Raw genomic sequence first — 12,840 nt, 5'->3', positions numbered from 1 at the left:
TATGGTGCCAGTATGCTGTTTTTTTTCAATAAAATACTGGAAAGGATAGAAATGTAGTGAGTCTCTTTTATCCGATTATTAATCGACCAATCGAAGTAATAATCGACAGATTAATCGATTATCCAATTAATCGTTAGTTGCAGCCCTAATATATACAGTATATATATATATATATATATATATATATATATATATATATATATATATATATATATATATATATATACACTACCGTTCAAAAGTTTGGGGTCACATTGAAATGTCCTTATTTTTGAAGGAAAAGCACTGTACTTTTCAATGAAGATAACTTTAAACTAGTCTTAACTTTAAAGAAATACACTCTATACATTGCTAATGTGGTAAATGACTATTCTCGCTGCAAATGTCTGGTTTTTGGTACAATATCTACATAGGTGTATAGAGGCCCATTTCCAGCAACTATCACTCCAGTGTTCTAATGGTACAATGTGTTTGCTCATTGGCTCAGAAGGCTAATTGATGATTAGAAAACCCTCGTGCAATCATGTTCACACATCTGAAAACAGTTTAGCTCGTTGCAGAAGCTACAAAACTGACCTTCCTTTGAGCAGATTGAGTTTCTGGAGCATCACATTTGTGGGGTCAATTACATGCTCAAAATGGCCAGAAAAAGAGAACTTTCATCTGAAACTCGACAGTCTATTCTTGTTCTTAGAAATGAAGGCTATTCCACAAAATTGTTTGGGTGACCCCAAACTTTTGAACGGTAGTATATATATATATATATATATATATATATATATATATATATATATATATATATATATATATATATATATATATATATATATATATATATATATATATATATATATATATATATATATATATATATATATTTAAAAAAAAAAAAAAAAAAATATATATATATATATATATAGGTTAAAAAAAAAATATATATATATATGTATGTATGTAAAGTGCACATACAGTATATAAACACATGGGGGGAAGGAAATCACTGCTACTAAATCACACTCAAAAAGTTAACTTTTTGGAAAAAGTTTACATTTACAACTTTGCATCTATTTGACCATGCAACATATATTTCATATAATCATGTAATCCGAAGCCTCTTGAGCAACATTACACAAACCGCCAAGCGTGCCGTCGCTCAGTGGCGCCACTTTAAAGTACAGTACGTGATTGTCAAGCAAAGAGGCGCGGGTGGAACCGTGTTTATTTTAATGAGCCTGACTCACCTTTGACTAGAATTTCAGGTTCTTCCTCCAGAGACATCTTGCTCTTCTCCATGATGAGGCTCCTCATCTCATCCGCCACGTCTGACACGCGCACTCTGTGTCGGGGGAGGGAGAGAGAGAGAGAGAGAGAGAGACGGAGATGCAAAGGAGAATGTAAATAGAAGAACTCGTGACTCCTCCCCCCTGCCAAGAAGGTCCGTGTATATCTACAGTCCTGGGGCGCTACCCTCGCTCTCCCCAAAACGCTGGCACGAGCGTGGGCTGGCTTTTATCACCTTGGCCGGCGAGGCGGGCAAGCGACTGAAAATAAACGTGACAGGGCGACGGCCGCGCCGAGCTTAAAGAGGTTGCGACCTTGAGGAGCGCTAAACATCAGAAACATCTGTGGGCGTCGTGGCATGCACGTCCATATGCTGCAGGAGTCTCGCTCATCACATCAGCGCATAAGGTCACACTGACAAAGCAATTACACATGCATAAAAACCCTCCACGGGCCCTTTAATTCAGGGGTCCCCAACCTGTTTGGCACCCCGGACCAGTTTAATGTAGTGTTGTCACAATATCAATATTTTGGTACCGGTACTAAAATTATTTTGGTGCTTTTCTAAATAAAGGGGACCACCAAAAATGGCATTATTGGCTTTAATTTAACAAAAAAATCTTAGGGTACATTAAACATATGTTTCTTATTTATCCTCCACACGACACCTCCACTCCGGACAGGCTAACCTCCCACTACCTCCGAGGACAACGCTACGAAAACAATGGGAGACCGGGCTTTCTGCTTCGCCGCTCCCAGTCTGTGGAACGCTCTCCCTGACCACCTGAGGGCACCACAGACTGTGGATGCTTTTAAAAAAGGCTTAAAAACCTTCTTTTTTAAAAAGCCTTTTTTTAAGATATATGCATACTAGTTATAGCTATTTGGCTGTTCTAGTTTTTATTTTTATTATCTTTTTATTTTATTTTTTTAATACACTAGCACTTTGAGGTTGTTGACTCAATGTAAAGTGCTTTTTACAAATAAAATATATTATTATTATTATTGCAGTGATTGATTAAAATAGTGAACATACTAAACAACTTGTCTTTTAATATAAGTAAGCAAACAAAGGCTCCTAATTTAGCTGCTGACATATGCAGTATACTGGTTGTATTATAAGGCCATGCCGAATAAGGCATTAACAAGTACTTAATAATGACTAATTAAGAGCCAATACGTTACTAATTTGCACCGATTGTTGATTTTATGGGACCACATTTTATTATGGTAAAAACACTGGCAGCTGAGTTGCCAAAATAAAATTAAACAGCGGTACTGTATTTATATTTACAGTAATATGTTGGAAAAAAAATAAATATATATATATATAATAATACCATATATTTTACAGTAAAAGTCTGGCAACTAAGCTGCCAGTTTTTTTCTGTTGTGTTTATGTTGTGTTACGATGCGGATGTTCTCCCGAAATGTGTTTGTCATTCTTGTTTGCTGCTCCGCCGCTGCCAGTCTGTGGAACGCTCTCCCTGACCACCTGAGGGCACCACAGACTGTGGATGCTTTTAAAAAAGGCTTAAAAACCCTTCTTTTTTAAATGCCTTTCTTTAGATATATGCATACTAGTTATAGCTATTTGGCTGTTCTAGTTTTTATTTTTATTTATTTTTATTATCTTTTTTTAATACACTGTAGCACTTTGAGGTTGTTTACTCAATGTAAAGTGCTTTTTACAAATAAAATCTATTGTTATTATTATTATTATTGCAGTGATTGATTAAAATAGTGAACATACTAAACAACTTGTCTTTTAATAGTAAGTAAGCAAACAAAGGCTCCTAATTTAGCTGCTGACATATGCAGTATACTGGTTGTATAATAAGGCCATGCCGAATAAGGCATTAACAAGTACTTAATAATGACTAATTAAGAGCCAATGTTACCAATTTGCATGTTAATAAGCAACTAATTAATGGTGAATACATGTTCCCCTTACTAAAGTCTTACCAAATTTTGACAGCATATTACTGTAAGTTGAAAAAAAAAATAAACGACCAAATGTTTGTTTTTTTTCAGTAAAATTCTGTCGACTGAGCTGTCAGTTGTTGTTTTTTTGTTAAATCCACGATTGTTTGATTTTATGGGACCACATTTTATTATGGTAAAAAAAACTGGCAGCTGAGTTGCCAAAATAAAATTAAACAGCGGTACTGTATTTCTATTTACAGTAATATGTTGTAAAAAAAATAAAATAATAATAATATAATAACACCATATATTTTACAGTAAAAGTCTGGCAAGTAAGCTTTTTTTCTGTAAAAAAACAGTGGTCAAATCCACATATATTTTTTTCCACTCCTTACGTGAAAATTGTTTTAAATATTTAAATTCAAAGGCAAATTCATTAATTATTTACTGCTACAAGCGGCCTTCTATTGGGCAGCCATGACTGCGGTGTGGCCCTCAACGAAAACAAGTTTGACACTCCTGGTCTAGTGGGACAGGCCAAAGTTAAGTCGGAGAAAATGCAGTCCTTTATAAATTATTAGAGATGTCCGATAATGGCTTTTTTTGCGGATATCCGATATTGTCCAACTCTTAATTACCGATTCCGATATCAACCGATACCGATATATACAGTCGTGGAATTAACACATTATGATGCCTAATTTTGTTGTGATGCCCCACTGGAGGTTGAGGTGGGGGGAAGGGGGCAACGGGGGGTGTATATTGTAGCGTCCCGGAAGAGTTAGTGCTGCAGGGGGTTCTGGGTATTTGTTCTGTTGTGTTTATGTCGTGTTACGGTGCGGATGTTCTCCCGAAATGTGTTTGTCATTCTTGTTTGGTGTGGGTTCACAGTGTGGCGCATATTTGTAACAGTGTTAAAGTTGTTTATACGGCCCTCAGTGTGACCTGTATGGCTGTTGACCAAGTATGCCTTGCATTCACTTGTGTGTGTGTGAAAAGCCGTAGTTATTATGTGATTGGGCCGGCACGCAAAGGCAGTGCCTTTAAGGTTTATTGGCGCTCTGTACTTCTCCCTACGTCCGTGTAACAGCGGCGTTTTGAAAAGTCATATATTTTACTTTTTGAAACCGATACCGATAATTTCCGATATTACATTTTAAAGCATTTATCGGCCGATATTATCGGACATCTCTATAAATTATTTTATGTTACTCTCCGGCCCGGTAGAAAATGCTTCACGGACCGGTGGTTGGGGACCACTGCTTTAATTTGAGATACGACTTGATGTAGTTTGTCGCAATTTAACTGTCGTTGCCAATGAACTTTGACCCCGTACTGCCTCTTAATTTTATGGTCAATCGCCACTCAAAAAAAGAACCAGCAATGAACCAAAGCTTGTGAATTTCAAGTGATTTTTGGGCTGGTTTGTGCACTCTTCACCTCTGTTCTCTGTGCAGTCTAATCCCCCGTGTCAAATTGCTTCCTGCTCTCCACAGGAAGATTCACCCCCCCCCCCCACACACACACACACACACACACGGCCCCAGTTGGAGCTCCTGGGAATGCGGGGGCGGTAGGGTAGTCTGGTGAGTGGGTTTGTGGATGTAGCTGCTGGACAGCTGTGCACATCAACCGCCAAGCTGTACAACAAGTAGCTGTCTCCCCCCCCCCCCCCCCCCCAACTTATTGGCGGCCATCTTTCTTTGTCCTTGAACATAAATTGGAGCGTGACTGGGCAACGTGGAATACTTTCCCCCAAAATTCCCAGATTTTCCTGAATTCCCCGGACATTTTTCCTATTTAAAATGAATTGGCCATTTTTTCAAACTTGCACCTTTTCCACATTTTTCATACCATTCCACCTTCAACACATTCCACCATCCTGGAAATCCAAACTACCCTTTTTCCAAATTTCAAAAATTCCCAGATTTTCCAGAATTCCCGGTTTTCTGGGTCATTTTTCCTATTTAAAATGAATTGGCCATTTTTCAAACTTGCACCTTTTCCACATTTTTCAACTTATTCATACCATTCCAACACATTGCACCATCCTGGAAATCCAAACTACCCTTTTTCCAAATTCCAAAAATTCCCAGATTTTCCAGAATTCCCGGTTTTCCGGGACTTTTTGCCCATTTAAAATGAATTGGCCACTTTTCAAACTTGCACCTTTTCCACATTTTTCATACCATTCCACCTTCAACACATTCCACCATCCTGAAAATCCAAACAATCCTTTTTCCAAATTCCAAAAACTCCCAGATTTTCTAGAATTCCCGGTTTTCCGGGACATTTTGCCCATTTAAAATAAATTGGCCATTTTTCAAACTTGCACCTTTTCCACATTTTTTAACTTATGCATACCATTCCAACACATTGCACCATCCTGGAAATCCAAACTACCCTTTTTCCAAATTTCAAAAATTCCCAGATTTTCCAGAATTCCCGGTTTTCTGGGTCATTTTTCCTATTTAAAATGAATTGGCCATTTTTCAAACTTGCACCTTTTCCACATTTTTCAACTTATTCATACCATTCCAACACATTGCACCATCCTGGAAATCCAAACTACCCTTTTTCCAAATTCCAAAAATTCCCAGATTTTCCAGAATTCCCGGTTTTCCGGGACTTTTTGCCCATTTAAAATGAATTGGCCACTTTTCAAACTTGCACCTTTTCCACATTTTTCATACCATTCCACCTTCAACACATTCCACCATCCTGAAAATCCAAACAATCCTTTTTCCAAATTCCAAAAACTCCCAGATTTTCTAGAATTCCCGGTTTTCCGGGACATTTTGCCCATTTAAAATAAATTGGCCATTTTTCAAACTTGCACCTTTTCCACATTTTTTAACTTATGCATACCATTCCAACACATTGCACCATCCTGGAAATCCAAACTACCCTTTTTCCAAATTTCAAAAATTCCCAGATTTTCCAGAATTCCCGGTTTTCCGAGACTTTTTGCCCATTTAAAATGAATTGGCCACTTTTCAAACTTGCACCTTTTCCACATTTTTCATACCATTCCACCTTCAACACATTCCACCATCCTGAAAATCCAAACAATCCTTTTTCCAAATTCCAAAAACTCCCAGATTTTCTAGAATTCCCGGTTTTCCGGGACATTTTGCCCATTTAAAATAAATTGGCCATTTTTCAAACTTGCACCTTTTCCACATTTTTTAACTTATGCATACCATTCCAACACATTGCACCATCCTGGAAATCCAAACTACCCTTTTTCCAAATTTCAAAAATTCCCAGATTTTCCAGAATTCCCGGTTTTCCGGGACTTTTTGCCCATTTAAAATGAATTGGCCACTTTTCAAACTTGCACCTTTTCCACATTTTTCATACCATTCCACCTTCAACACATTCCACCATCCTGAAAATCCAAACAATCCTTTTTCCAAATTCCAAAAACTCCCAGATTTTCTAGAATTCCCGGTTTTCCGGGACATTTTGCCCATTTAAAATAAATTGGCCATTTTTCAAACTTGCACCTTTTCCACATTTTTTAACTTATGCATACCATTCCAACACATTGCACCATCCTGGAAATCCAAACTACCCTTTTTCCAAATTCCAAAAATTCCCAGATTTTCCAGAATTCCCGGTTTTCCGGGACTTTTTGCCCATTTAAAATGAATTGGCCACTTTTCAAACTTGCACCTTTTCCACATTTTTTATACCATTCCACCTTCAACACATTCCACCATCCTGGAAATCCAAACTATCCTTTTTCCAAATTCCAAAAACTCCCAGATTTTCTAGAATTCCCGGTTTTCCGGGACATTTTGCCCATTTAATATAAATTGGCCATTTTTCAAACTTCCACCTTTTCCACATTTTTCAACTTATTCATACCATTCCAACACATTGCACCATCCTGGAAATCCAAACTACCCTTTTTCCAAATTCCCAGATTTTCCAGAATTGCCGGTTTTCCGGGACTTTTTGCCCATTTAAAATGAATTGGCCGTTTTTCAAACTTTCACCTTTTCCACATTTTTCATACCATTCCACCTTCAACACATTCCACCATCCTGGAAATCCAAACTATCCTTTTTCCAAATTTCAAAAATTCCCAGATTTTCCAGAATTCCCGGTTTTCCGGGACATTTTTCCTATTTAAAATAAATTGGCCATTTTTCAAACTTGCACCTTTTCCACATTTTTCAACTTATTCATACCATTCCAACACATTGCACCATCCTGGAAATCCAAACTACCCTTTTTCCAAATTCCAAAAATTCCCAGATTTTCCTGAATTCCCGGTTTTCCGGGACATTTTGCCCATTTAAAATGAATTGGCCATTTTTCAAACTTGCACCTTTTCCACATTTTTCATACCATTCCACCTTCAACACATTCCACCATCCTGGAAATCCAAACTATCCTTTTTCCAAATTCCAAAAATTCCCAGATTTTCTAGAATTCCCGGTTTTCCGGGACATTTTGCCCATTTAAAATAAATTGGCCATTTTTCAAACTTGAACCTTTTCCACATTTTTCAACTTATTCATACCATTCCAACACATTGCACCATCCTGGAAATCCAAACTACCCTTTTTCCAAATTCCAAAAATTCCCAGATTTTCCAGAATTCCCGGTTTTCCGGGACATTTTGCCCATTTAAAATGAATTGGCCATTTTTCAAACTTGCACCTTTTCCACATTTTTCATACCATTCCACCTTCAACACATTCCACCATCCTGGAAATCCAAACTATCCTTTATCCAAATTCCAAAAACTCCCAGATTTTCTAGAATTCCCGGTTTTCCGGGACATTTTGCCCATTTAAAATAAATTGGCCATTTTTCAAACTTGCACCTTTTCCACATTTTTCAACTTATTCATACCATTCCAACACATTGCACCATCCTGGAAATCCAAACTACCCTTTTTCCAAATTCCCAGATTTTCCAGAATTCCCGGTTTTCTGGGACATTTTGCCCATTTAAAATTAATTGGCCATTTTTCAAACTTGCACCTTTTCCACATTTTTCATACCATTCCACCTTCAACACATTCCACCATCCTGGAAATCCAAACTATCCTTTTTCCAAATTCCAAAAACTCCCAGATTTTCTAGAATTCCCGGTTTTCCGGGACATTTTGCCCATTTAAAATAAATTGGCCATTTTTCAAACTTGCACCTTTTCCACATTTTTCAACTTATTCATACCATTCCAACACATTGCACCATCCTGGAAATCCAAACTACCCTTTTTCCAAATTCCCAGATTTTCCAGAATTCCCGGTTTTCTGGGACATTTTGCCCATTTAAAATGAATTGGCCATTTTTCAAACTTGCACCTTTTCCACATTTTTCATACCATTCCACCTTCAACACATTCCACCATTCTGGAAATCCAAACTATCCTTTTTCCAAATTCCAAAAACTCCCAGATTTTCTAGAATTCCCGGTTTTCCGGGACATTTTGCCCATTTAAAATAAATTGGCCATTTTTCAAACTTGCACCTTTTCCACATTTTTCAACTTATTCATACCATTCCAAAACATTGCACCATCCTGTAAATCCAATCTACCCTTTTTACAAATTCCAAAAATTCCCAGATTTTCCAGAATTCCCAGTTTTCCGGGCCATTTTGCCCATTTAAAATGAATTAGCCATTTTTTCAAACTTGCACCTTTTCCACATTTTTCATACCATTCCACCTTCAACACATTCCACCATCCTGGAAATCCAAACTACCCTTTTTCCAAATTCCAAAAATTCCCAGATTTTCCAGAATTCCCGGTTTTCCAGGACATTTTGCCCATTTAAAATGAATTGGCCATTTTGTCAAACTTCCACCATTTCCACATTTTTCAACTTATTCATACCATTCCACCTTCAACACATTCCACCATTCTGCAAATCCAAACTATCCTTTTTCCAAATTCCAAAAATTCCCAGATTTTCTAGAATTCCTGGTTTTCCGGGACATTTTTCCCATTTAAAATGAATTGGCCATTTTGTCAAACTTCCAGTTTTTCCATTTTTTTAACATATTCATACCATTCCACCTTCGACACATTCCACCATCTTGGAAATCCAAACTACCCTTTTTCCAAGTTCAAAAAATGTCCAGGATTTTCCAGTATTCCTGGTTTTCCAAAGCCCTATTCCCACTCTTTTTTCTGGCGACTACTCCTCACACATTTTTCAACCTTCTTCAACCGTTCCACCGTCAAAAAATTCCTCTTAATTAGGACAAAAAAACAAAAGTGGTTTTTGAACTGGAAAAATTCCCGGTTTTCCTGAAATTCCAGGAATTCCGTAATACCATTTCTCAATTCATCATGTTACTCTTTCATTTCCCGACCGATTTGAAATTTTTTAACACCAACCATTTCAACTCCTTCAGACCATTCAAGTTGTGTGGCATTTTCAAAAAAAGATTCCCGCTTTTCCCGAAATTCCCCAAAATGTTGTGAAATTCCCATTTGAAATGAATGGGACATTCTTCAAAGTTCCACAACTCCCACATTTTTCATCTGATTCAAACCGTTCCAACTTCAAAATATTCAGCCTGTTTAGGAATTGTGTGCTCTACTTCAACAATTCCTAAAATAAATTCCCGGATTTCCCATAATTCCCTTCTTTTTTGTTGCATTTTATGCCAGTTCAAAATTGTCCATTTTTTAAACTTCCACAATTCCCACATTCTTCAACCTATTCATACCATTCCACCTTCAACACATTCCACCATGCTGGAAATCCAAACTACCTTTTTTCCAAGTTCAAAAAATGTCCAGGATTTTCCAGTATTCCTGGTTTTCCAAAGCCCTATTCCCACTCTTTTTTCTGGCGACTACTCCTCACACATTTTTCAACCTTCTTCAACCGTTCCACCGTCAAAAAGTTCCTCTTAATTAGGACAAAAAAAAAAAAGTGGTTTTTGAACTGGAAAAATTCCCGGTTTTCCTGAAATTCCAGGAATTCCGTAATACCATTTCTCAATTCATCATGTTACTCTTTCATTTCCCGACCGATTTGAAATTTTTTAACACCAACCATTTCAACTCCTTCAGACCATTCAAGTTGCGTGGCATTTTCAAAAAAAGATTCCCGCTTTTCCCGAAATTCCCCAAAATTTTGTGAAATTCCCATTTGAAATGAATGGGACATTCTTCAAAGTTCCACAACTCCCACATTTTTCATCTGATTCAAACCGTTCCAACTTCAAAATATTCAGCCTGTTTAGGAATTGTGTGCTCTACTTCAACAATTCCTAAAATAAATTCCCGGATTTCCCATAATTCCCTTCTTTTTTGTTGCATTTTATGCCAGTTCAAAATTGTCCATTTTTTAAACTTCCACAATTCCCACATTCTTCAACTTATTCATACCATTCCACCTTCAACACATTCCACCATGCTGGAAATCCAAACTACCTTTTTTCCAAGTTCAAAAAATGTCCAGGATTTTCCAGTATTCCTGGTTTTCCAAAGCCCTATTCCCACTCTTTTTTCTGGCGACTACTCCTCACACATTTTTCAACCTTCTTCAACCGTTCCACCGTCAAAAAATTCCTCTTAATTAGGACAAAAAAACAAAAGTGGTTTTTGAACTGGAAAAATTCCCGGTTTTCCTGAAATTCCAGGAATTCCGTAATACCATTTCTCAATTCATCATGTTACTCTTTCATTTCAACTCCTTCAGACCATTCAAGTTGTGTGGCATTTTCAAAAAAAGATTCCCGCTTTTCCCCGAAATTCCCCAAAATGTTGTGAAATTCCCATTTGAAATGAATGGGACATTCTTCAAAGTTCCACAACTCTCACATTTTTCATCTGATTCAAACCGTTCCAACTTCAAAATATTCAGCCTGTTTAGGAATTGTGTGCTCTACTTCAACAATTCCTAAAATAAATTCCCGGATTTCCCATAATTCCCTTCTTTTTTGTTGCATTTTTTTGCCAGTTCAAAATTGTCCATTTTTTAAACTTCCACAATTCCCACATTCTTCAACCTATTCATACCATTCCACCTTCAACACATTCCACCATGCTGGAAATCCAAACTACCTTTTTTCCAAGTTCAAAAAATGTCCAGGATTTTCCAGTATCCCTGGTTTTCCAAAGCCCTATTCCCACTCTTTTTTCTGTCGACTACTCCTCACACATTTTTCAACCTTCTTCAACCGTTCCACCGTCAAAAAATTCCTCTTAATTAGGACAAAAAAACAAAAGTGGTTTTTGAACTGGAAAAATTCCCGGTTTTCCTGAAATTCCAGGAATTCCGTAATACCATTTCTCAATTCATCATGTTACTCTTTCATTTCCCGACCGATTTGAAATTTTTTAACACCAACCATTTCAACTCCTTCAGACCATTCAAGTTGTGTGGCATTTCAAAAAAGATTCCCGCTTTTCCCGAAATTCCCCAAAATTTTGTGAAATTCCCATTTGAAATGAATGGGACATTCTTCAAAGTTCCACAACTCCCACATTTTTCATCTGATTCAAACCGTTCCAACTTCAAAATATTCAGCCTGTTTAGGAATTGTGTGCTCGACTTCAACAATTCCTAAAATAAATTCCCGGATTTCCCATAATTCCCTTCTTTTTTGTTGCATTTTTTTGCCAGTTCAAAATTGTCCATTTTTTTAAACTTCCACAATTCCCACATTCTTCAACCTATTCAAACCTTCAACATGTTGCACTCATCCTGGACATTCAAACTAACACTTTCCCAAGTTCCAAACCAAATTCCGGTTTTCCTGGAAATTCTAACCCTCAACATTCAAACTATTCTTACATTCATACTACATTCTGTCAGCATTTCACTTCAACTTCAGTGTTGGAGCATTCACACGCAATTCCTTCAAGAACGACACTATACCGTTGGGGGTTTTACTGCGGTTATCATTAGGTTTTGTTACATCCCTAGTCTAGAGTCAGTATCTGCCACAGCATCCCATCAACCCCTCTCCTCACTTTCAGTTGGCGTTAAAATAAACACAATAGCCCTGGTTCTTAATAACTTCAATATAAACAGAAGTGTGCATTGCAGACTGGAAATATTAGTCCACGGATTAGATGTACGTAAAAACAACATCCAGACACGACACGCTGTTTATTTGTGGCGTTTGGGATCGTTGTGTGCCGTGTTTGCCATGACTCTCAGCTACATAGCATCTAAAAAAGGGCAGCGAGAAGAAGAGGCTTCACGCTCCCTGCTTTTAGTGGAAGCAACTTTCGAGCTTAGCTGAAATAAAAGTTTCTGGACTGGATCCAAGATCCGGGTCCCAGCTGGAAAGCGGTTTATCTCGAAACCGCACGCACGCACATGGTCGTCAGTGTCGGTGATAATAATATTCTTGGAGTTCAAAAAGCAAACTTGGCCGAGGCGTCGGGAGGGATTTCTAGGAACAAGTGGCAAGGTTCCACTGTGCTGCTAAGTCGGGACGATTCTATTGTTCAGCCCTTGTTGACCTCGGCGTATGGAGGCGGTTAAAGGAACTGCAGAAAGCCAAAAGAAGCATCTTGTCGGGACTTAAGTTCTTCACGAACGTCCTGACTATTTCTACCATTACAACTTTTAATAACTCATATTTAGAAGCATTTCAGCCACACTAAACCAGCGTTTGAGGTTCCCCTCCTCGGACACATT

General features: G+C 37.6%; 1 protein-coding gene across 1 annotated transcript in view; it reads right to left on the bottom strand.

Moving 5' to 3' along the window:
* Positions 1-12,840, bottom strand: part of plekhh3 (pleckstrin homology, MyTH4 and FERM domain containing H3) — a 131,202-nt gene that overhangs the window by 48,733 nt on the left and 69,629 nt on the right. The window contains exon 4 of the mRNA XM_062050029.1: positions 1,242-1,336. Within this exon, the coding sequence (XP_061906013.1) occupies positions 1,242-1,308 (67 nt within the window). The 5' untranslated portion in view covers positions 1,309-1,336. The remainder of the gene's footprint in view (positions 1-1,241; positions 1,337-12,840) is intronic.

The sequence above is a fragment of the Entelurus aequoreus genome, linkage group LG06 (genome assembly GCF_033978785.1).
Source record: "Entelurus aequoreus isolate RoL-2023_Sb linkage group LG06, RoL_Eaeq_v1.1, whole genome shotgun sequence".
In the NCBI taxonomy this organism is placed as follows: domain Eukaryota; kingdom Metazoa; phylum Chordata; class Actinopteri; order Syngnathiformes; family Syngnathidae; genus Entelurus; species Entelurus aequoreus.
The sequence above is the reverse complement of the archived record's forward strand: the minus strand, read 5'-3'. Positions and strand labels throughout refer to the sequence as shown.